Genomic DNA, 25,026 nt, shown 5'->3' on the forward strand with positions numbered 1-25,026 from the left:
AAAGGCAAGATGAACACTCTAAAAGAGAATGAATGGCAGAGGATGTGGTGGCCACTGACCGTTGGTCCCTTCTCGACCTTAGCGATTCTTCTCTGATGTTCTGCTGGTGTCCTTGTCACTACTGGTAACATGAGGTGGTACCTGCAGCTCAATCAGGTTACACAAGTAGTCCAGCTTCAAGTTTAATTGAAAACTGTCAATAATAAACATTTAAATGCCTCTTGTGTCCTATTTTACTGGCTCTGAACCCAATTGTGAAATGTGTGAAATGTCTATTGAACACCTAAGTATGACCAAACAAACCATGGCACAATACAGACAAGAAAAGGTAAACTTCCTGTAAAAGATATTTATTAAAACTGCATGCAATTCAAATATTCCCTGACAGGCATTAAATGTACACAATTCACTGAAATGAGGCAGTGGGAGAATGATCGAGGCGGCAAACAAGAACTGCAATCAGAGTGCTGCTTTAGTTCCTTAGTCCACAGGAGCAGCCAACACAGCATCAAGGGTGCGCTGAGCCTCTCTGATCTGCTGCTGCAGTCTCTCCTTCATAGCCTCATTCTGGGCCTTCTTTAGCATGCCCTGCATATCCCCAATGGCCGCCCGGTAGCCTGGGGCATTGTGAAACACTCGGATGGCCTTGTCGCCGCAGCACACCAAGTAGCGCCCGTTGATGTCAAATTTTAGATCGGTGATCTCCTCGCTGTGAATGCCATGCACTTCCTCCTCTTGCTGGCCACTGGCAGCATTGTACATAGCCACATCACAGCCATTGCTGATAGCCACCACCCGACCGTCTGGGGACAAAGCCACCCGGCTACCTTCAGAGGAAGCACAGGGAACCGTCTTCAGCAGGTATGGATCCTGCTGCTTTTTGTACTCCACGTCTGTATTCCACAGCTTCCATGTACCATCTTTGGAGACGGTCACCATCCTGGAAATACAAATAATGGAAAATGAAGGCCACTTTCAAAGTTCCGTTTTTCCTTTCCTGTTCCTTTTCTACTCTAAATGCTACGAGCACCTGTGAACCCAAATTCTCACTGGCCTCGAACATTTAATCTCATCTTTTTAATTAATTGATTTAATTTCTGGACTCAAATAGGTCGCGCAACATCACTATAGATAAAGAAAGTTGTTGATTGGAATAGTGTTACCTACACCGCTTGTGTTTTTACAGTGGGAACAGTTATCTCCTTAACTCAAGACATCAAACTCAACACCAGCTCACTGTTCTATGCTTCCTATTCTTGAACTAAAATGAAAACATTGGCTCCTGCTGTAACAGACTAATATACTATAAGCACACGATCGGTTTCAGCTTTCAGCAGAGAGTGTGTGTAGCTGCAAAAGTGCTCCATTCATACTTACAAAATCAAACGCATCGAACTGTTCAACAAGTTTGTGTGGTGGAAGGCTTTAAGCGCAACGTGAGCAGCTTCTGCTACTGATGAGTCATGAAAGCCCGAAAACTCCTGACCTCAACATGGACGGAAAGTTATTTTAGACGGTCTATCTGCTCAGTTCAATACTGGTGAGACAGCTTTCAAACTAAATACAATTGGAATAAAAACCCTGACTGTGTGTGTGGCCTTTCTATTGTAAGACTAAATGCTTGTCCTACCTGTGAGAGTCATTGGAGAAGGCGAATGCGTGTACTCCTGCAGAATGGCCCTTCAGGTCAAAGGCTCGTGCCACCTCTTTAAACTCGCCTCCTTTCCCGAAGCAAACCTCCCACACCTTAACATCGGGGGTGAACCCACAGGAAGCGACAAACCTGAGGGGAGAGCAGACAGACACATCTGCTCACATTTCAATGAGGATTTTTGTCTCATTAAGTTAAGTAAACTTTATTTGTATAGCTCAGTGGTTCCCAAACTTTTTTCTTTCCCGCCCCCCCTTATATAGTTCAGCAGCGGGGAGACGATATAAACCAATACGGGACGGCCGATCGGTCTGCACGCTCATTCTCCTGTAGCGAGACGAAGAAGTATCGCCTCATTCATTTACCTGAGGCGGTACTAATTCATAATGCTCCTCTTCCGATCCTGCGCCGCACACACACTTTGGGAACCACTGGTATAGCCAAATATCACATATAATGTCTCAAAGGCTTGTATAAGGACAATGTATAAGGACAAGGAAGAAAACCTCGGGAGAGGCAATTCCAAGAAAGATTCTCACTCCACAGATGGCTGGGTGTGCAATAGGAACTTCCAGAGGGATTATACAGAGGTACAAAAAGGCATACAAGGCAATACACACAAACACTCATGCATTAGTTGGGGGCAGTTGATCAGAGTCCAGGTGAGCAACCAAGTAAGATGTAATTGCAGATGCAGTTATGCAAATTACACAAGTGTGCACACACACACCTGAGCTAAGTTCCATATTGGATGTGTAAAATGCTAAGAACATTTTCATAAACAAGGGGAGGGACTAACCTGCCACACGGGGAGATGGCAGCATAAGAATTGGTTATCTGGTTAGTGTTGATGGAGGCTAGTACCTCTCCTTTAAGGTCCCAGATGTAGATGCTGGTGTCAATGGAGGCACTCATGATAAACTTGCCTGCAGAGAGAAAACACACAACAACCCTCTATGTTTAGAAGCACTACAGACTTCTCTTCTGAAATGTACGTTACCACAATGAGCAGGAATTTGGCAACTTTAATTATATAAATTATACAATTGGCATTAGCGCCACCCACATGAAATCCAAACTTTTTTCAAATTTCGTTTTTTACTGTTGAACTTAATAAAATTTGAACTTTTATTCTATTAATTTCAGATCAATGTCATATTCACATGAAATCAAAACTGGGCGTCAAGCTGGGCCATGGCCAATCACCACCCCGCCCAACCCAGACGAGTCAGACGAGATTGAGATGGGTGTGCGGGTTGTAGAGAAGCCCTGCTCTGCAAAGACACATCAAGTGTGCTTCATGCCAGAATCCTTTTCATATGAACCATGACCCCACCCAATCTTATGGCGAGCTTTGAGTAAGCATTGTGAAGATGCATGAAGCTGGGCGAGGCCATTTTGCCATAGCACATATGCAATGTTTCCTTTGGGTTTGTTGTGGGTGGGCCTATATGCAGTCGCCTTGGCTTCCTCTGATTGGTTGACATGACTGGTACATGAAGTGGACGGCATGAATTTGTAAAACCATTAACACAACTGTTCTTAACACTGTACCCGTTTCTGCAATGCCGATGTTAAGGACGCTGGCCTTGTGTTTTTGAGGGAAATCCTCTGAAGCAGCTTTGAAGTTGAAAGAGCCATCATCTTTTTTGATCATTTTCAATATACGAATGGTATCCCCGTTAGCCAACCAGGTAATAAAGGCCCTGCAATGAGAGAGAAGTTGAAAACATGTGGGGGACTGTCATCACAAACAGTGAATGTGTAAATATGTGTGTTTGACGGATAGAAGGACAGAGGTGAGACCTGGAGTCGGGGCTGAAGCGGACCAGTGTAGCATCATCCAGTTCTACGTTGGCCCTCAGACACTTGTGTTCCCTGTCCAGGAAGTCCTTGGTGCTCCAGATTCGGACAGTCCGGTCATTTGCACATGACGCAAGGTATTTCCCGTTGCTGCTAAAATCGAGGCACGTCACATTCCCACTGTGGGCCTGGAAAGACAAAGACAAGCAAAGACATGCAAGTTCATGTGTATGTTCATGGTAGATTCATGGCATGTTTCCTGTCACTACAACCCAAAGTACCAATCTGTTCCAACAAAATCCAGAGACATTTAATACAAATGTAATAAAAGCTGACTTTTCCGTGATGAAGATCACCTCAAATGTTGGAAGTGCCATAAAACAACATTGGACGATGTGACCTTGGCACAGAAATACTTGTGCACACAGCAGCCAGTTGTTTGATCACTTCTCTTGTCTTAAACCAGAAAAGGTAGACAAGGTTTTTAAAGTAAATACTCTTGCTAACGACACCTAACTGCTGTCACATCACATAAAGTGCTGTCAAAAACTTACAGATTTGTTTTTTGTATGTATTTTAGTATGGTGTATAATAGACTGTGGTTTTGAAAAAAACCAACATATTTTTTGGGGGAATTTAGCATTTGTTTTTGTTAAATAAACATAAGGGCCTATCAGAATGACTTCATGCATATGCTTTTAGGCTGCCCCTAGCGTCGTATTAGTGAAACTGCACCCATTTAGTCAGCGCTTCACTCTTTCCTTCATGTCTTGGGTGAGTTTGAGTGTCTGTATTCAAAGGTGCACACACAAGAGCATCATGGTACTGGTTTGTTTACATTGTAAAGGGATCCATCCTCTACATTCCAAAATAATAGAGCCAAATATATGACGTGTACGTTAATATGACGACACCATTTTCAGATCAAAAGGTTCCATAGTGGAGTTTGAAAAGGTGTAGTTTACCTTTAGTGAGGCTGCCAGCAGCGGGTGGCTGAGCGTGTGCTGTGGAGCTTTTTCCTTGCGGCTTCGTTGCTTTTCCTGTTTCGGTTTCTTGGAGGCAAGTCCCTTCACAGCAATGTCTTCGGCTGCCAAACAACACAGTTACTGATGAGAACTTTCAGTACACTACCTACAGCACAGCTCAATCTAAACACAAGGCCTTACAACAGATCTACCTCGAGTTGGGGGATGGACAGTGGGGACCTGAGAAATGCTGTAAGTAGTATAAATTGAAAACACTGCTCATAACATGACCAGCCAGTTGCACATACTGCACCCCTATTGTATGTACTTTGTACCCCTTTACATGCATGTATCCTTACCGTTTATTTGCACTAAAGGTGAATCTTTCCTTTCACTCTACTGCAACTGTTGCAAAGCAATTTCCCTCGGGATAATAAAAGTTTGATCTTATTGTATCGCATCTTACTTTTGATACTGTGGCAGTCTGACTGACCAAAGACACTTCACATACCAAGCCCTGTTAAATCATCTTTGTGTTAAATAGTGTCACAAGCCAAATGCTGTTGCACATTTTGAAATATAAAAAGCAAATATCTCCTGTCATGCGCTGAATGTAAACAAATGGGCCAAAAAATTATAAATGAATGAAAATCATGATTATTCAAAAACATCTATCTGAGTGAACTGAGATTAAGTGGAAAAATGAAAAAAAAAATAGGAATTGTACTATAGCATTAAACGCATAGCATTTGTTGCCCAGCCATTATTAATTTGTGCTATAGTCGATATTTTAAGTGTTTTGGGGGGGTTCTAACCGTCTAAAATAACTTTCCGTCCATGTTGAGGTCAGGAGTTTTCGGGCTTTCATGACTCATCAGTACGTAGACCACGTCATTGTTTTGTTACTATCAACTGTGCGCACTGATTAAGTTGAAACAGAACAGCACTGTCTTTAATCAGCTGAATGGATGAAGTCACCGTGTTCCATTATATTGGACATGTTAGCGTGACTGGCTCCGTGGCTAGCTGCAGTCAGCTAGCAGGTTTCTTACCGGCAAACTCCGCCGTCTGTTCCGTTTCCTCTCGTATTTCTTCTTTCCTTCGTCCCACCGCTAAGGCCACTAGCATAACCAGTGCACCCAGCGACAGAGTCAACACCAACAGAGCAGCTACCTCCATGTCAAAAGCTTTCTGCCACGTACTTTTACAACATCAACCTTCGTGGCCGCTACACCGCACGCGTCAAACTTATCCAATTACAGCTGCAGATTCTTCTTCTCTGCTCTTTATGATTAGAGCCCATATCAATGTATGGGTGTCTCGCCCCTGTTGGAAGGGAAGTGCTACTACAGCGCCAACGAGGTGTTGAAACAGACACTGACCCTGGAAATCTTATTACTCATATGTTCTTTAACCAGACAGGCAGCACAATCCATGTTTCTTTGGAAACTCAATGTTCTTGTTGTGGGGAATCTTTGACATTGCTTTGCATGCTCCCATCACATAATCCTAACAGAAAGCAAACATTCATGTCCAAAATCTTTTATTTATTCAAAATAGACCAAAGTGCAGCAGACACCGCTCACTTTTCAGAGTGGATTAGTGACAACATAAGTCATACTGCGTTTTTCTTTTGTATTACATCACTGTATTTGCTGTTGGGTGAGACAGACTTACATTTATACAAGTGACAGTTATGGGCCTACAGAACAATCCCAGTAGTCCACTTGGGGCGTTTTCACACCTACCTGTTTTGCTGTACACCAAGTGAGGAGTTCGTAACTTTGAGGCAGGAAAGGACAACCAATCTCAGGTGTGCACCAAAAAAAGTTCACCCTGGTTCACAAAATAAAAAATGTCTATGGTCTTGGCAAGTTTCCCCCAATGTGGCACACATTTGTAACATGTTCTGGACCAATGTGAGGAACATCATGGATTGTAGGGCGGTAAAAATATACAGGAGTATGTTGGCGTCGATAAACTGCAAGCTCAGTTGGAATGAGGAAGACGCCAAGTGTCTACTGTGTATATTGGCTGATGATTACATTATGGAAGAAGAAACAAAGTATGAGAAAGGATTTCAGAGAAGTGCTAAGCAGTACTGCATTAAGGTTCAAAAGCTTCAAGTTACAGTGAAGTCAGCAATAATGTCCTATGAAGTGGACATTGAGTCATGTTGCTGTATCATCAGTTGTTTGCCATTTAACAGTACAGACTAGTGAACTTGGGAACAATTTGGGTAATGAATTTATGAGAAGTGAATAATCACTGACCAATCAGGTAACACGACTTCAAGAGCTTCATTTAATGCGATGTGAAACCAACTGTACCAATAAAAGATACAATGTGACAAAATGAACTCTGGTGCAGACTCCAGGTGTGAAAACAGCCTCAGTGTTTGAAATGGTGTCTAGGAACAACAGGGGTTTGTCTAATCCAGGGGTGGGGAACCTCCTGCCAGCGAGACAATTATGGCTCTTTCGATGACAGCATATAAATAATTATACTGTGATCATAATCCCCCCCTGCCCCCCACAAAGGCTGTGTGTTCAATTGCAGCGCAAATTCTGAAGCGCACCCCCGTCAATAAAAGTTTTGTGTTCAATAGCAGCGCAAATTTCAAAGCTTTTTCAGCACAGGCCTTTAGTAGTCGTCACCCGTCCACTTGGTTCATTAGAACATCAATGTAAATTTGAGCCATCGGAAGTTATCAATGTCTTCAGCCAAATGGACTCGAGCAGACTCCCTGATTTAGCGGACATCACATGGTGTGTTACAACCACCAAAGCACAACATTTACTTCAAGGTGGAGGGGAGAACGTGAAGTGCAGGCTTAGAAAGGTGAGGATTAAGTTTAAAAATAAAAAATGCTGCCACTACTGGGTTTTCCCTGCTTGGGTCTGGTAAAATTATACTCAGGTCTCTTTTTTGTTGTTGAAAATCGAGGATGACTCGGGTTTGGCTTTCCATCCGTCTATCAGGATTAAGGTCTGACATTTTGGAGGTTGCCTAGGCACCACGATGATGCACTGATCTGCTCAACATATCAGTCAGCACGTTTACATGCACATTCAAACACCAGTTAAGGCAATAAATATTCTTCAAAGCAGAATGTAAAAACCTTCATTAGAATGAAATGGATAAACCGACAGATATATTAGTAACAGACCTAGCTCATATAACTGAATGGATTTATTCTACAGTGTGAACCTTATAAATGAGCAGACACTTGGTCATATGGTGGGGTCTCCTCATAATGACATCATGCCTGATACCGATGAGGCAATGCGTTATGTACATTATATGTAGCAGCCCATTACTCACATTTCGGCCCCAATTGTAGTAACGACAAAAACAGTATAGCAATATAAATGTACTGGATGTTGGGAAACATAATGGAAAGGACTGCACAGAGGACTGGAACCCAGGAATGTGGGAATGCTTCAACAATATGAAACCAGTACAATGAATTACACTAAGTAAACAGTAAATAAACCCTCAAACACAATGACTAGGTTTGTCTTTGGCCCCAACTACACATAGCATCAACATGCAATGTGTATCTAATAATCCTCCTCGTAATAAACCAGCCTGCTCTCATTAAGTTCTCTTAAATAAGGAGCCCGGAATGGCTGCCCATGCAAATTGCAATGAGGATTTCCCATGGAAAAGAACAAAAAAGCAGACTACTGAGATGCAGTCACAACACAGGCAGCATCCAGGTAAGGAGATGTCCTGTCATTGGAGGACATTATCCTGACAACGTATCTGGATAGTGAAACATTTTAATGGAAGATGTAAAAGGGCCTTTAAGTGCACAAAAGCATTACACCATTCAGTTACGCTGGCCAAAGAGCCCATTAAAAAAATAATTTTAAAGCAGAAATCTCATAACTCTACATTTACATAGCAGTGCCATGTACCTTGAAGGTGTGTCCATAGTGGGACCAAGTTGTGCTCGTCACTGACGTATTCAGTGAACGTACTTTGAAATGTTAAGTATCAGACGAGCCAGTGACTGTCTCATATAACAATGTTTGAAACTGTGGCTCTTTGTCGGACTGGATCTTTTTCTTTACCTTAACCTACCTTTCCTCCCCACTGGAAAGGAAAAGGAACTATTCCAAACGTCTGTTCTCTCTTTGTAATGACAGTACATTGTTATAGACCATTTTTCTCAGCAATACATTCCCTCTGAATAGATTGTGGCGTCAAACAGGCAGCATGAACTCTTTCCTACTCCTCAGAAGATGCTGTGGTCTGGGCCAGCACATTCCAATGCAAGAAGAAGCCGTGGCGGCCTGGTTATGGCAGGCGAGTAGAGAGCTGCACAGGAACAATATTCTGTCCTCGTCCCAACAAGCTTCAATTCCACCCCCAACCTCACATGTCCCAACATTGTCACAGAACAGCTGAAAAACAAACATTTATTAAATGATTGATTAACTTATTCTCAAAATACACACAAAACAGCCAAATATACTTGTAGGCTGCCAGCCTCAAGCAAAACAAAGAAATGAGCAACCACCAAGTCAACCACTCATTGAGTTTTTCAGTTACTTCATTTGATAAAACACTTTTTTTTTTAAGAGAACTGAGGACCTAACCTGTGAAATTAAATTAGCAAACACTCAATCTGTCCACGACAGCAGCAGGCATGGAGCCTACAATCAATTGTTCATGTTTAGCATTTTCCCTGTCTTTACTTGTGTTTTTAGATATGTCCATGCATGTATAAAAGTTGAGTTTGACAGATTACCATCCCGTTTTATGCAGTACAAGCTTTCTGGGTCTCTGCAACTGCCCTGCAAATCTCTACCAGTGCACCATGTAAACCACTCCCCATTACAATGGAGGTGACATTCATTACTGTTCACGCAGGAATACTGATAAACTCATTGCCAGCTCTATTGTTCCTGTCAGGACGTTTTTATATGGTTTTATCGCTGTCCCATTCCCGTGCAGCTCTCTAGAAAAGAGCGAGGGCAGCATGATTGCAACAGTGGAAATCCTGCAGAGGTGGACAGAGGAGCAAGCTACTTCTTCCTGTTGTGTTGCCTCCTGGCCTGCAGCCTTTGTCGGGCTCCAGACGGCTTTGATCCAGCTCCAATGGAGAAGGATGGAGTTGCTGGGGAACCTGATGACAAGACACACAGGAAGAAATATTAAAAAACAAAATCAAGATGCAAAATTTTCTGTAAACATCTGTTATTCTGGGTGATTGATTATAATCTGTGATACATATACACATTGTATACAGCCCAGTACTTAAATGAGTGAGTGACTGATGTGTGTGACAAGTGTATATACAGTTGTGGTCAAAAGTTAACATACACTTGTAAAGAACATGTATGTCATGGCAGTCTTGAGTAACTCTTTTTTTCAGTGATAGAGTGAGTGGAGCCTATACTTTGTCACAAAAAACATTCATGAAGTTTGGTTCTTTTATGAATTTATTATGGGTGTATGTAAAATGTGACAGAATCTGCTGGGTCAAAAGTATACATAGTTATTAATAAAAGAACCAAACTTCATGAATGTTTTTTGCCCATACAAAGAAGTATGGGCTCCAATCACTATCACAGAAAAATAAGAGTTCTAGAAATGATTGGGGACTAGAGACTGCTATGACATACATGTTCTTTACAAGTGTATGTAAACTCTTGACCACAACTGTACACCCAATTCATGTCTGATTTCACCACTACTTTTGTAGATGTGTAAAAAACTTCTGCAAGGGAATGCGGGAAAGAACTACAGCCGCGTCTTTCCGCTTTGAAAATCCATTCAGTAAGGCGAAAGTGTGAATATTCCCAGAATATCACGGCTGAATCCCTTAATTCTAATCAACTTTAATAGAGATGAGTCAGTGTCAGGTGAGCCAATCACACGCCTACCTTTGCCTTACCTGCCTATACCTTTTCAGAGTATGTTGACATGGAATTAGGTCCTGTGGCGTGCAGGTGACTTACCGAAAGGAGCAGCGCCGAAGCCTTGGACTGGAGTCCCAGGGCTCCCAAAGGGAATAGGGCCAGCAGCAGCATTACTCTGGCCAAATGCTGGGGTCGATGTCCCTGCGTTTGACCAACCAGTGAGCACAATCATTAAAAAACAACAAATGGTACAAATACATTAGTTTCTATTGTATATTCAACCCTAAGGAGGAATGAATAAGAAAAACAGACCTTATCTATCAGAAAACAAAGATAACCTGAATGTTGTTGAAGTCTGGTAAGAAATATCTCCATTTACCATTGTAAGCCCTGGACTTCCATACCACAACTATAAGTAGCTTCTTTATTCCTTACCAAAAGCTGGCTTATCAGTTGGAGCATTCCCAAAGTTGAAGGCACCCATCTGAGGTGCAGGATTATTTGGGAGTGGTGTTCCAAACTGGGTGCCTGAAATTGCAGCACCAAAGTTAAATCCACTGGAAGCTTGCTGAGTTGGGCCAGAGGGAGTCTGCTGAGGTGCAGCACCGCCAAATGCAAAGGAGGATGAGGCGTTACTCTGAGTCTGAGTTGTTGCGCCAAAGTTTGGTACTGCCGAGGGAGCTGTAGTGCCCCCAAAAGCAAAACCAGTTGAGCTGGCTCCAAATGCTGCTTTAATTGGGGTCCCAAAGCTAGATGCTGTGGTGGCGGCAGCAGCAGCAGCTCCAAATGTGAAAGGTGCTGAGGCAGGGGCAGGTGTTGATGATGATGTGCCACTGCCTGCAAATGGGAAAGGTTTCAGCGATGCTGCAGGAGAACTGAAAGCTGACTGGGCTGCTGGGGCTTCGAATGCTGGCTTTCCAAAGCTGAATGTAGACTGGGTGGCAGTAACGGCTGCGGTGGAGGTTGTGTTGGCCGAGGCAAAGCCACCAAAAGAAGAAGTGGCTGTATTCTGGCTTGGTGTTGCCTGACTAAAAGTGTACGCTTTCTGGGGGGCATTTGTTGGGTCAGACTGCGTACCACCAAATGCGAAAGTAGTATTATTGGAAGTTGAGACAGTGGCTGGAGAAGCAGCTGCAGCCACTGTAGTGATGGTAGTACCACCGCCAAACTGAAAAGTGCTCCCTGTAGCTGGAGCCCTGGCTGGATTTAAGCTAGTGCTCATCGTAACTGGAGTTGACCAATCTCCAAAGAGGGTTTTTGCAGTTGTCTTGGCGGCAGGTTGTGCGGCGGTGATGGAGCCAGTGCTGGCTGTCCCAGGGGGCAAGTTGCTCGGGCCAGGGAAAATCGATGTTGTGACTTTGGTGCTGCTAGATAATTGGCCAAATATCGAAGATGTATCGTTGGAAGAAACTGTAGGGGCTAATGCAGTGACTGGGAGGGATGGGGATTGACCAAAACCAGTAACTGCTGAAGTGCCTCCAAAAATGGGTTTGAAGCTTTGGACAGGTTTGGTCTCTGGGCCAGATGTGGCAGAGGAAGATGAGGAGGGGGTCATTGTGGTGACAGCAAAGATGGGCTTGAAACCAGATGCCAGCAAAGGATTGGAGCTACTGCTGGACACTGTATGGACAGCAGTACTGACTGTGTTAGAGTTTGAAAGTGCAGCTGGTGCACTGATCTGGCTGGCCTGTCCAAACAACCCCACTCCAGCTATAGTAGATGTGCTGTTGGGAATCTTGGAGGCCTGGCCCAACACTTGCATAAAGGCAGAGGGATGATCAACACTAGCAGAGGTTGACTGAGGCTGAGAGGCTGTAGGAGGCTGCGGGGCATCTGCAGCCACTGGAGGTTTGATTACTGAGCCACTGGATTGTGCTGGTGTGGTTGATGCCAACACTGAAAACCCAAGAAAATGGAAAAATTGGTTAAAAATAAAAGATGTTAGAATACAAAGACATTTGTTCCCTAAATGGCAAATACTGTAGGTCTTGCTCAGATTTCCAGGTTTTGAACATTTACCTTCCTTGTTCACACAAAAGCATACATGAACAGCAATACGTATTCGAGTTCCATCAGAAATGAGTATTCCAATACTAGTTTTGACTAGGCATTACACTTATTAGATCATATTATATGACACCTACAGGAGCTTTTATGGCATCCTATTCTAAATCCATAGGCATTAATATGTACAGTTTGGCCTATAAATATTTGGACATTGACACAATTTTGTCTCTGTACACCAACACAATGGACTTGAAATGAAACAATCAGGATGTGCTTTAAGTACAGACTTTCAGCTTTAAGAGGGGACTTACATCCAAATCAGGTTAACTGTGTAGGAATTACAATTTCTATATGTGCCTCCCCATTTTCAAGGGCCCAAAAGTAATTGGACAAACTAACAATCATAGATCAAATTGTGACTTTTAATAATGTGTTGAAAATCCTTTCAGTCAATGACAGCCTGGACAGTCTGGAACCCATAGACATCACCAGACTTTAGGTTTGGTCCGTGGTGATGCTCTGTCGGGCCTCTGCTGCAACTGTCTACAGTTTCTGCTTGTTGGGGGTGCATGGGGTGTTGAAGCGCAACTCTCGGATGTACTTTGTAAATCCGCTAGACCTAGAAGGTAGTGTGTGAAAGTCCCGCTAAAGTCTAAATGCCTATCACACTCAAGCCATACTCCACCACCGTCATAAGGACAGGTGCACCCTGGGTAGCCCAGCATTGCAGCTGGGTGAGCAAACAGAGTTAAATGGCACTCTGGGTTTGGTAAGAACTTTTTCAAAAGGCAGATCAATTCTGAGACTGGTTTTTTATGATAATCGTGTATTATCACATCATTGTTTTCATGTGCGACCTGTTTGGGTCATATAAACATCAAATAAAAAGTTTGGAAATTTGTGTTTGGTAGATTCCAACACAGTCAGCTGGAACACAAAGGGCCTTCCCCAAACTGTTCCCACAAAGTTGGAAGCAAAGAATTGTCCCTTCCTACCTGTACTTGAGTTGGCAGCAGGGGTAGAACTAGCAGATGTGTTGAGCTTTGCCTTCAGAATCTCGAGCAGTGGGTTAGGAGCTGCTGGTTGGGTCTTGACGCTACTCGCAGGACTCGGTTCCAGGTTTATGACTGTGTTGGTAGAAGAGGAGGGCGTGGGCAATGGAGATGTAAGAAGGCTGCTCAGGGTAGTGGTGCTGGAGGTAACAGTCAAAGGAGTCTGAGTGAAGGTGATGGTTGGGGGAGAGATGGACTTCTCTGGCTCTGGAGCTACACAGGGAAAAGGGACAGGGATGGAGACAAAAGAAAAACAGGCAGGTCATACCTAAGGCCGACATGGGGACTATGCAAGGCCAACAGTTGCAAACCGGTTGTGTTAATAGAGTAACATTCACCCCTTGAAAAATCTACTTTATATCCTGAAAAATGACTCACGGTTTCCAGACCACAATGAAATCAAGTCCCTTGGTTAAGTGGCTTTACAATGCAGAATGAATGCAACAAAGTGTTGGATTGCTCAGGTACTCACCAGGCTCTTCCAGGACCTTTTGGATTTTGTTGAAGGCATCTTTCTTCTCTTCATCAAGATCTTTCACAGTGATGGTGTAACCCAGCTCTGGCGGTGGGGGCTGTAGATCAACAAAGCATCACAAGTACAACACTGTGAACGTGAATAAAAAATTATATCAAAACAAATAACCTCAAAATGGGTAATTAATAGCTATAGTTAGCGTTCAAACAATTTAGTTTTTTTGATCAGTGGTTATATTCAGTGTAGCTTTATCTCTCTTTTGTATTTATTTTCATGCATAGACCCAAAGGTGTTTGAGAATGTATCATTTCTTACCAAGCAGATGTGGTCATTCCGGTGGCTGGAGACCAGCTGAATCTTCCGTTTTCTCTTCCCACCACTACCAGTACAGTGTGATGGGGTGAGTGGGATCCTTGGGACTGGGGTCACTTTTGCTGCAACAGCACAAAATTAACAATTTATCTAAATGAAACTAAACCGGAGTCTCATTATAAAAACAACAGAGGAACTCCAAACAAAACATGAAGCCAACCAATCCAAAAAAAGCATTGGTGTGAGTGGATGTGTTCACCTTCACACCAATGCTTGGTAATGGAAATATTTCTCAGCTTCACCAGACTGCAACAGGTGAGGCTGATGTTTGGTCAGTGTAAAAATAAGGCTTGACATAATCAGTAAATCCAATTTTACTACAGGACTGAAAGTGTATCCAGGATCTCTTCTTGGTTATGATGTCAAAATTCGTTCTCACAGGCTCAGGCAAGAGAACACTCTGGAGCTACACAGGACCATATGGTTTTATAGCCGGCCAGCTGAAATAAGTGAGTGAGACTTACAAGTAACAGGTGCTTTGTCCGAAGCGGTGAGGTCAGATGTTACTGAAGACGCTGAACTGGGAGACTGATGGTCATCCTCTCTGGTAATAAGACCACAAGTTACAAACTGTTATATTAGATTGCACGGGAAAAAATTAATTGTGTTGGATGAAGGACAGTAGAAACAGCAGAGGGGCAGAAACATACCTTGGCCTTTTGCAGGCTCCTTCTGGAGTTTGAGAGCGAGAAGATTCCAGGCTAGACAGAGGGGAGCTGGGTACTGATGCCCTTTTCCACTGTTAGGCAAATGCAAGTAAAAATTTATGAACTAGGGCAGCAAATTTTGAGTTTTGGACAACTATTATCTTATAAATAATTATGATTGTGTGAAAGAGGCTTTAAGAAATAAGTGATACCTGGTTAAGGCCTTGTGAAGAGCTGTAGGAGCTGTGGATAGGGTTTCGCATGTTGCCTGGGATGCCTCTAGGGGCATGGAGTCCATTGCCTGAGCTGATAGAGGAGGTGCGAGACCTCTTCATGATGGACTCCTCCACAACAGAGGACATACCTCTCTTCAGGGTTCCTGGCCTAGAGGAGGGAGAGGACAGCCAGATGTCAACTATTCAGTTTTGTGTCACACAGAATCAAAACCATGGTCTACCTCAAAGACTAAAGCGATTACTCACTTGGGCACCAGTTGTGATGGTGTTCCGTTAGGCAGAAGAGGCTCAAATGCAGAATGTGCACTTCCACCACTGTCATTACGCCTTGAGGATTGAAAATGATTTACAAAGACAGATTATAATCACAGTATAATTATTTATATGCCGTCAACGAAAAAGCCATAATTGTCTAGCGGCTCGGAGGTTCCCCACCCCTGCTATAAGGGGGTGGGAGGCAGTAGTCGAGTGGGTAGAGCTTCCGCTTAAGAACCGGAGGGTTGCCGGTTCGAGTCCCTGCCGAGGTGCCCCTGAGCAAGGCACAGAACCCTCAATTGCTCCCCCCTCTGCGAAGGGTGGTAATATGATGTAATGTAAGTCGCTTTGGATAAAAGCGTCTGCCAAATGTTCGTAATGTAATGTAATGTAATGTAATGTATAAGGAAGGCTCCAAGAATTAAAATATACAGTCAGTTTAATCAGTACACTGATAGAATATAAAAACAGCCTCACATAAGATCTGACCCCAATGTGACCCCCTATTCGTTATTATAATGTCTGTCTGATCTTGGTCTTGCTCTTACATTTTGGTTTGCTTGGATCTTTTTCAGTGAAAAACCAAACAGAACCAAGTGGTAAATGCAGCATTGTTAAAATGTGACCAGAACAAAGAAGTTTCAGGTCTGAAGACACTCTGGTAAATGAAATGAATGAAGCGAATGCACAAGGAATGGGCTAAGGTTACAATACAGATTTGTCAGAAGCTTGTGAGCAGTTACTGTCAACAATTGAGGTTATTTATCCACTGACTGACTTTGGGGCTGTTATTGTGCAAAGCCATTCGTAGAGTTAATGTAAACTTCACTTTATGTCCTCAAAATCCCTGTAATGTGGATGTTTTCATGTCTGTGTTTTTCCATTAACATTTACAAATATCACCACAATGACTTGCAGGTTAAGGGGTTGAATAGTTGTGATTGCAACTGTACATAATCTTCAACACAAACATGCTCTGCTAATCAGTAGAAATGTCAGCCTGGTACCTCCTTTTGTTTTTCTGCTCAGCTGTGAAGCTTCTGTCTTCGTCCTCTACCTCTCTCTTGCGGCTTTCCTTCAACACCTTGAGGACACTTTCTCTGGAGCAGGGGTCAGCAGGTGCCCTGGGGAGTCCACCACAACTCTGATAGTGCAAACTAAAAAAAAGCCATCATATTACTAATCAGTAAACAATGCAAGCCAGTGCAATGTAATGAAGTAGTTGCCCATTTAACATTTCCTGTGCTATAGATTTGTTGGATCATCAGGATGCAAATGCAGGGTGTGATTTGTTTCTTCTGTATAAGTATTTACTTCAGTTCAACAGATTATATGTATGTTTTTATAAGCGGTAAACTACAGCATGAAATGTTATTGAACCATCACAGGCTGTCATGTAATAAAAGATGAAACATATAAGCGGAGACCTTGGAGGGCTGTGATTGGGCCTGGCAATCTTGACAGTGACAGGACTGAGGACAGCTGAGGACTTCCGAGGACTGAGGAGGTTTTTCTTCCTGAAGCCATCCCATTGGACAAGAGGGAGAACTCCAACTGAGGAGACGCCTGGCTGCTGGAGGGGGTAGTGACGCTGGGGGGTGATGGTGAACCTGCCCACAGTGCCAAGTGGCTCACTACAGGGGAAAACACAGGACAAAAACAAGAGGATGTATATTATCTGGATCCAATTTCTGATCATAGCGTACTTATACCTGCATAAGCAAGGGGTTTCTCTAACATTACACAGCATTTTTACAAAGCAACAAAGCAAAACAAAGGGACCATCAGATCCACACAACAGCAGCGTCTATGAATGAAAGACTGAAGCTGTCTTGTCAGAATAGCCTCTCTAGCTCCAATGTGCAGGATAGCAAGAGAGGCAAGGCAAGCAAGACAGCTTTATTGATATAGCACATTACATTAACAAGGGAGACTATGTGCTTTACATAATAACATACTCATTTTTCAGACAAAACAATGCACAAAAAGACATCGCCCACGGTCTAAAGTAAAAGCATTGCACTTTGTGTCCCGCGAGCCTGCGGCTCTTTGCGGGCTGATGTGCAGCTAGCGAACGCAGCACAAACTGACCTGCGCGTTAACATGCGCATCACTGATATGCTGGGATACTTTGACCCAGCTTCATCGAGGCTGAGGACCAAGTAACAATGCTGGGATAAGGGTGGCATGGGTCTGTTGGGAATGTGGGTCTGACGGAAGACCCTTTCACATGGCGCAAGCGAACCAATCACAAGACTACATTGATGATATATTTGTAGCAGTGACAGGTCTCCTCGCTTAGGTGGAAAATGTGGAGTTGTTTGTTGTTGTGTTTTAGGAATGGCTGCAAATTGCGGAACTGCAGCAATAAGGGAGCTCCTCTCGGTCCGTGCTGAAATCATAAAAATCATTCTTCTCTCTTTGAAGATTAAATACATTATAAGACCAGCGGCGCTGGTTGGCATCCATACCGTTGCATTACCGCCATATGCTGGACTATCCCTTGCTATGTCTAACCCCACCATGGCTGTGGGAAGTGTGATGGCGTGAGATGCCATTATCCCTGCACATGTTGGCATGTGTGAACACTGAAAATGCACGGTGGTGCCTGAAGGGTTAACCCCATATTATGCCATGATCTATGTGGGATCTCCGTTATGAATGAGCAAAGGAAAAGAGGAAGACGCCGTCACATGGTACCAGCGAATCAATATCAGGACTCCATTGATGAAAGGGGAGCTAAAAGAGCGAGGATATAACCCATCACTATGCCATCATCTATTTGGGAAAGGAGCTTATGGAATAACTAGATGTGCACAGATCTCAATCAGGCAGCATAGTGTGCAAACAATGGCAAATTGACCAGTAAGGTAAAGTTTTTAGATAGCTGTGAGAATTGCATTGATACACGTTAATCTATTTTAACTAATGCAAAGCAATGTGTTGTAACGGCTAATGGTTTTTTAACTATTGGGTTTTCAGAATAATAGACTTTGGTACCTACAGACAGTCCCTGTTTCAGTGTCATTTTTATGGTAGGAGTACATTTAAGTAAAGAACAAAAACATAACTGGTTATCATAAATGGCTTATTTGCCATTTGTTCAGTGCTTGGTTTGTTGTGATTAAGCTGTTATTGCAAAGACACGTGTTTCATTGGGGCGGGGGACGGAAGTAGAACACAAATACAAATAGGGGGGGTTCCAAATATTTTCCCATAACAAAACCATTGTTATCATTCCATATCTCACACTATGCATCCAACACAAACATATCAGTCAGTGTTAGAGCTTACAACAGGATAAAGTAATATGATATATATAATGTGATAATAACGAAGAAGATATTCGCAGAATATAGTAATGGCACTCAAGCTTAATCGAACACCGTAAAACTTGTGGTTAACGTTGATGTCGTTGGCGGGTCACAGCATGCCAGACAAGACCTATTTCATTTATTATTATTTTAGACATACCCGGTAAATGATAGCCTCCGGTTGGGCGTGTAGACAGCATGGTTGGGTCGGGACAGTTTTTCCCGCAGTTGCTCTTGTGGGTTTTTCCCGGCTTTCGGCCTCCAAGAGTCAGCGATGGGACTTTCGGGTTTCCCAATGTAACTCCCCATGAGGAAATCCCGTGGGCTGAACAGAAACGAATCTCTTTCCAGGTGTTCCCGCCGATAAACCCCTATGTTACAAAGTTTTTGTCTGTACAGCCCCTCCGAATTCCGGGCTTCACTTTTGTTAAGAGTCCTCGTTCTCCCCGCTTGGGAGACAGACACACCAGGCTCCCTCCTTAGCCAAAGCATGCGCCGGAGCACGGCCGAGACGTTCAGTCCAACCCGCGGATTTAGGCCCAACCTGGCAACAAGCTGTTGCCCGACGCGAAAGTAACACAAGATGTAACAAATGGCAACAATCAATGTTGCATATATAAAATTGGGAATACAATAAACCGCCAGACTGAATACGCCTAGAGCAGACAACAGCACTAAGTGTCTCTCTCTAGGTAACATGGCGGCTACGCGCCATTGGAGGACTCAGATATCCCATCATGCTTCTCTTCTGCTGCCACCATTTCTTCTTCTGCTCTAAGAGACTAACAGTGAGACCGTGCCACTTGAGTGCCACCTGCTGGTCGGAAGCGAGAGCGAGCGTACAAAAACCAAACGTTACCTGACAGAATTAAAGTAATGTGATCACTTTGCCAAAGATTTCGCATCTGTAGATTAAAATCTGTTAATCGAAATTTTTTAATAAAAGGATTTCTTCTCAATTCATTTGCACATCTCTCTTTTGTATAAACAGTATGTAGGAGGCAGTAACTCAGTGGGTAGAGCTTCCGCTTGGGAACCGGAGGGTAGCTGGTTTGTGTCCCTGCCGAGGTGCCCCTGAGCAAGGAACCGAACCCTCAATTGCTCCCCACTCTGCTAAGTGTTGTAATGTAATGTAAGTCGCTTTGGCTAAGAGCGTCTGCCAAATGCTCGTAATGTAATGTAATGTATTCGTGTTCATTCAGTTATGCGCCAATGAGTTGAGTTGTGGTTGTGCTGTGTGTTTTAGGGCCACCAAGAGTAAGTTAAGTTAATCAGTTAAGATGGCAATGAAGAGCACATGACATGTCTCCAAGAGGAGTCAGTGTTCATGTTTTGTAGGTTTCACATAAATTTGTTCAAATCATGTTAGCCAATTTTTGCCGTAGAAACTTCAGAGTTGGTGTCGTTTTGGATTAACCAATCCTCTTTGGCGACTTTTTCTTTCAAGTTCAGCTGAGCCAAAGGGGTTGCTGTAGAGACTGGCTTTTCGCTGCTGCAGTTGATCCAGTGGGGTTAGAGTTTGGTGCTGACCTGTGCTCAAGTTCACTGGAACCCAGGTAAAGCTCCTCTTTGACCTCAACCATGTCAGATTATGATTAATCCCTATATCTTTTTCGATAACCTTTTTGAGCTTCAGTGAGCCTTGCAGTTTAGAACTGCACACACTCTTGCACACACTCTTGTGAAGAGTGTATGCATCTTGTTTAAGAGGCCTGTTATCTACTTCTTTGTCAGAATATTGCCTACCTGTACTTTCAAATCGAGCATATTTAAGGCGATTTTTACCGCTATAGCCGCCTGAACTCTCTGGAGCATAGTATATCTTTTTCATGACCTCTGCCATGGTGAGGTAAAGAATGAGTGAGTACATGTTATCAGAGTGACCAGTCTTTATTATCACCATCACCAATAATGGTGGATCACTGTGTTGTATTGATCAGTCGTACTGTATTATCAAATTCAAACAAATCATATTTTCCTCATAAAACACAACTACAACAATTCTCTCCTCCTCTTTCTCCATCTCTGATTCCATATACTGTAAGTAATTGATGAGTGGTTTCTTTATGATTTGGAGGAATCTTGACCCCAATGTGCTATTTCAGGACTCTCTTCAGAAGACGCTACACTCCCTTCCTCCTCTTTCTCATCCTCCCCTCCTCTTCTTTGTTTTCCTCTTCCCCTCCATCATCTCCTCCTTCCCCTCCACCTCCTCCTCCCTCTCTGTTTTCTCCATTTCTTCTTTCAAGACAGGCTGCTGTTGTGATACATTTGGTTTCTGTTGAATCTTGACCTTTGACAGACAGGGATCGGTCCTCAGCCCTATGTGTTCTTTATTTACATTACTTACCTATTACTATTAGAAATGGTCTTCTACTTTTATGGTAGCTTTGAGTGTGTATATTTAACAATTATACCAAACCTAAACATACACCAAAACAAAATGAACATCTCAAATTGATCGATTAAATTAGATTTTCATTGTAGTGCAAGGAAAAACCACAATCACTCTCAATCATTCATTATGTGATAACATATAAAGCCAGAGCTAGATTTAGCTTCAATTCTTCAAAATTATTTTACTGTGGTCCTGTTTTTTGAACTAAGTGGGGACATTTGCACTTCAAAGGTTTTGTCAAACACACTATAGTCAACACGGAAACCTTCTTTTTCCAAGGAAATGCATGACTCAAAGCGGTGGCCCCACAGGATCTCATCCTCAGTGTAGGAGGTCCTGGCTTGGCAAGTCATACCTGCAAAACGATGAGGGGAGAGAGGATGACAAAGATGTCACACAATAGGAAACAAATGCAATCACATTGAATCCGTCAGAATGATACATCACAACCTGAAGATGCAATAAATATCTTTTTAACAAAGCAAATACAAGCTCATACTGAATTGATGCACTCCAGGCCATGTAGGTCACATGCCACCATATTCAGATATTAGATGTACCCGAGGACTTAAGCGTCTTTTGAGTCCTTTATGAATGTAGTCCCTGGATTTTTCAAATGTAATTGGTTTGAAATTAATGATTGAACTGTGCTGTAAACAAGCACATACCTTAGTTTAAATGAATTTCACATTTCTAGCTTATACAGCTGTAAAGAACAAGTATACCTCATAAAGTGCAATTCGGCGGTGCTTTGTGGAATTTCTGGCCATTATGGCAGACCCAATTGCTGGCAGAGCATCTGGCAAAGTTATATTCAGCTTCAGACAGCTCAAGATGTAAAAATGGTTGCACATACCTGATGCCTCCACAATGCCCTCCAGGATGATGATGATCTCAAGCCTTTCCCTCTTCAACCCTACTGCACTAATGTCCCAGAAGGGACTGCTGTCATTGATGACATGGGTAATGGTTTGAGGTTCCACCAGTAACAGTCTGTCCCCCCCAGTATCGTAGCCCAAATTGATCTCTGACTGCTCCAGTGGGATAAATTCGCCCTCCATGGTCTGTCTGGACTTGATCAACTTGGCCCGGATCTTGGCATCAACCATGTGGCTCTCTCTGAGATCACCAATGCGGAAGAGCATGCAGAGCTTTTCATCACGCTCACATATGACACAGTGCTTGCTGAAGATGAGCGTCTGCGCTCTCTGTTGTGGCCTGGAGATTTTAACAAACATGCAGCCCACCATTAGGGCATCGATAATACAGCCCATGATGGACTGGATCATCAGGAGTACTACACCTTCCAAGCAGTTGGCTGTTACCATCCTGGAGCCATAACCAATTGTCCTCTGGCTCTCCAGTGACAATAGCAGGGCTGACAAGAAACTATCCACATTCTCATAGCATGGCTGCCAATGTGGGTCATGAACATGAGCAATATCATTGTGCAGCCAGGCACTCAAGAAATAGATTCCAGCAAACGCTACCCATGTGAGAATGTAGCACATGGTGAAAACAAGAAGGAACAAGCGGTACTTCAGGTCCACTATTGTAGTGAAAATGTCCGAGATAAAACGGCTCTTGTCTTCAATGGGTCCTAGATTGACACGGCACTTCCCATCCTTGGTAACATAACGCTGGCGCTGATTGCTCGCGGTGACATGTGATGGCTGCTTAACGCCAAGCAGCTTACAGTGCTGTTTCTCAATTGCATGAACTGGGATGGTGTTGTTTGTGGACCTTCTTGATTTCCATCTGGAGCTAAAACGTTTAAGGTGTCGGCTGTGATGTTGACGGGGAGGCTTTGAGATCTCAGTTATTGTTTCAAGAGGAGCAGCTTGGATAGTGTACTGGTGGGGGGGCTGTTGCTTATTCAAAGCCAGTAAGGACTGGCTCAGGGAAGGGGAGGCCTCTTGTGATGGGTGGAGGGATGGGCAGTTGGCATCGTTCAGGTGATGGACAACAGAGCTTCTTTTTGTTGTTAACATGGTAGCAACGGTGTTTCTAGCAGCAGCCTGAAATGAAAAAAAAGCAATGTTATCATTAAAAAAACCCAGAAGCATCAGTTAATGACATGTAGAAACAATATATAATATGATATGGTGAAAAAACTAAACAAACAAGCTCCTGAGACGCTGAACCCTGGGCCCTGTCTTCAGACCTGAAGGCACAGTTGTGTACTTTCAAGGGACTGTACTTCTGTAGCTAAGGGACTGTACCTCTCCAGTCATTCAGGGTTTGAGGTTGGGATATACCCGGATGTGTTTGTTCACAGATACATTATCTTTTATATAGAACAGTTTCTGTATGTTCCTCAAGGTCTAGGTCAGGGGTCGGCAACCTTTTTAACGGAAAGAGCCAAAAAAGACAAATATTTCTAAATGTATTTCCTTAAGAGCCGCTTCACAATTTGCACTGCGATCAGCGATAATCACGGTAATTATTTATTACTTGTTAATCGTGTTAAACCAGGGGTCTCCAACCTTTTTGCCTCGGAGAGCTACTTTGACAAAATAGAAGTGTCTGAGCGCGACTCATGTTTGACATTATTCGTAACATTTATCCACATGGCTGATTCTCCACCCAAACCAGCTGAATAAGAGTCTATTGTGTGAACATTTACAAAATGTTGATATCCAACAATCAGCACTTTGTATCAAAATGCACTTCAATCCAGCAACATGAGCTTGTTTTTTTCTGTATACATTTTCAGTGTCAAGCTCACACTAATGAATTCAAATCATGTTAATCTCATAAAAAACAAAACAATGTTATTACTTATTTTACTATTTTACCAAAACTATACCTTTCATATTTCCCATTTTCTGTCTGTCCACATATCGCTGTCACAATTTCCCTTTACATTCCCTGTAATTCAAGGATTCCCTGTAGTTCCCATAGCATCTGTACTTCACATGCATTCAGTCTGTGAGATGACTGTGAGTGTGGTACTGTTTTCATGAGGAATTAAAATAGTGTTGGAATGTTCTTGTAGTGAAGCACGTTCTCTGTCATATAGTTTTGGAATGTTTTCTTCAGAGTGTTTTCCTGTTTGGAAGAACATACACTGGATTGAGAGCCGGGTTGGAGCTTCTTGTTTCTTCCAACTGGTCTGTAGGATGCACAGTTCTCATGTCTGTGAAGGTCTTTTGTGGACCCTGCTCAACATGACAACTTAATTCTGCAAATTCTGCCCCTATGTTGTCACTATTGTTAAAATGCATTGAAATGCTGCTTTTTCCCCCCCAGCTGTCACTCATGGCACTGCTCTGTATCTGTAGTAGACCGAGACCGAGGAACAACATGCACGCTCAGGCCAATATTTACATTTTAATCTAGTCATGAAGACCTAATTATAGGACAGTCGCTTCAATATTCCAGTTTACAAAAGTCAGCACAATCAATTTTACATTTAAAAAAAAAGTGTCTTGAAATAACGGCTGACAAGCAGACGTGTTTTTCATAGGATACAAAAATGTGTAACAGCTGCATGACTGCATACATTAAAGAATGATTTATATAATCTCTATACCTTGTTAGTGTAGGGAGTGTAACGCACTGAGCCAGGTTGTGGTCTGGGCAGGTATGCCAGCAGGTGTTTAGCAGTGAGAGTCTGTGTTGGTGGAATGGAATTCCTGCGAGGGTCAATCCTTAGGCTCCTGCTGTGAGGGTCGTACCGCACATGCTGAGGTGTGTCTCCGCTGCACATCACAGTGGAGCTCATCGCAGAATGCAAAGTATTCATGATGCTGAATACTCCTGAGATTTTACTTCCTGAATGTAAAGAAAGTAATTATGATTTAAATTGTTTTTTTCCCCAAAGCTACAGAGGAGTAAATGTCTTAAATTCAGGGTCTTTACCTCTCTGTCCTTTGATATGATTTGAGAAGATTTACAAGGCTTAAACATCAAAGTGCCATACAGCGCCACCAAAAACACAACCTCTTTCGAGAGCAGTAGATCAGATGTGTCTGT

General features: G+C 43.0%; 3 protein-coding genes across 3 annotated transcripts; all 3 read right to left on the reverse strand.

Annotated features, from left to right (window-relative positions):
• Positions 1–329: 329 nt before the first annotated feature.
• On the reverse strand, positions 330–5,688 carry tbl2 (transducin beta like 2). The gene is made up of 7 exons (XM_076161454.1): positions 5,472–5,688; positions 4,420–4,541; positions 3,458–3,642; positions 3,206–3,357; positions 2,451–2,577; positions 1,631–1,783; positions 330–940 (listed from the first exon to the last, which is right to left on the reverse strand). Exons 1-7 carry the CDS (start codon positions 5,596–5,598, stop codon positions 481–483), a joined length of 1,326 nt encoding a protein of 441 aa, XP_076017569.1. The 5' UTR covers positions 5,599–5,688; the 3' UTR covers positions 330–480.
• Positions 5,689–8,188: 2,500 nt separating this feature from the next.
• Positions 8,189–19,408, reverse strand: pom121 (POM121 transmembrane nucleoporin). Its single transcript, XM_076161264.1, has 13 exons — positions 18,811–19,408; positions 16,764–16,970; positions 16,344–16,493; positions 15,328–15,408; positions 15,058–15,229; positions 14,849–14,937; positions 14,663–14,742; positions 14,142–14,260; positions 13,824–13,923; positions 13,295–13,564; positions 10,728–12,188; positions 10,392–10,493; positions 8,189–9,556 (listed from the first exon to the last, which is right to left on the reverse strand). Exons 1-13 carry the CDS (start codon positions 19,347–19,349, stop codon positions 9,456–9,458), a joined length of 3,471 nt encoding a protein of 1,156 aa, XP_076017379.1. The 5' UTR covers positions 19,350–19,408; the 3' UTR covers positions 8,189–9,455.
• Positions 19,409–21,224: 1,816 nt separating this feature from the next.
• LOC143009193 (G protein-activated inward rectifier potassium channel 3-like) lies at positions 21,225–24,775 on the reverse strand. The gene is made up of 3 exons (XM_076161205.1): positions 24,584–24,775; positions 21,905–23,066; positions 21,225–21,403 (listed from the first exon to the last, which is right to left on the reverse strand). The coding sequence occupies exons 1-3, from the start codon at positions 24,773–24,775 to the stop codon at positions 21,225–21,227; spliced, it is 1,533 nt and encodes a 510-aa protein (XP_076017320.1).
• Between the last annotated feature and the right edge of the window lie 251 nt (positions 24,776–25,026).

This window comes from Genypterus blacodes, unplaced genomic scaffold, assembly GCF_046128005.1.
Source record: "Genypterus blacodes isolate CSIRO-AG114 ecotype Tasmania unplaced genomic scaffold, CSIRO-AGI_Gbla_v1 ptg000111l_1, whole genome shotgun sequence".
In the NCBI taxonomy this organism is placed as follows: Eukaryota; Metazoa; Chordata; class Actinopteri; order Ophidiiformes; family Ophidiidae; genus Genypterus; species Genypterus blacodes.

What these genes read in the sequence shown, in the direction of transcription:
- pom121 (XM_076161264.1), bottom strand. Translation starts at nt 19,349, where the DNA reads ATGTTACCTAGAGAGAGACACTTAGTGCTGTTGTCTGCTCTAGGCGTA. An exon ending in CGGAGGCTATCATTTACCGG is followed by an intron (nt 16,971 to 18,810) that starts GTATGTCTAAAA and finishes TTTCCCCTGTAG; the next exon opens with TGAGCCACTTGGCACTGTGG. An exon ending in GGAATGACCACATCTGCTTG is followed by an intron (nt 13,924 to 14,141) that starts GTAAGAAATGAT and finishes GTTGATCTACAG; the next exon opens with CCCCCACCGCCAGAGCTGGG.
- LOC143009193 (XM_076161205.1), bottom strand. Translation starts at nt 24,775, where the DNA reads ATGAGCTCCACTGTGATGTGCAGCGGAGACACACCTCAGCATGTGCGG. An exon ending in ACACTCCCTACACTAACAAG is followed by an intron (nt 23,067 to 24,583) that starts GTATAGAGATTA and finishes TTTTCATTTCAG; the next exon opens with GCTGCTGCTAGAAACACCGT. An exon ending in GGGCATTGTGGAGGCATCAG is followed by an intron (nt 21,404 to 21,904) that starts GTATGTGCAACC and finishes ATCGTTTTGCAG; the next exon opens with GTATGACTTGCCAAGCCAGG.
- tbl2 (XM_076161454.1), bottom strand. Translation starts at nt 5,598, where the DNA reads ATGGAGGTAGCTGCTCTGTTGGTGTTGACTCTGTCGCTGGGTGCACTG. An exon ending in CATCGGCATTGCAGAAACGG is followed by an intron (nt 2,578 to 3,205) that starts GTACAGTGTTAA and finishes TTCTCTCTGCAG; the next exon opens with GCAAGTTTATCATGAGTGCC. An exon ending in GCCATCTCCCCGTGTGGCAG is followed by an intron (nt 1,784 to 2,450) that starts GTTAGTCCCTCC and finishes CTCTCCCCTCAG; the next exon opens with GTTTGTCGCTTCCTGTGGGT.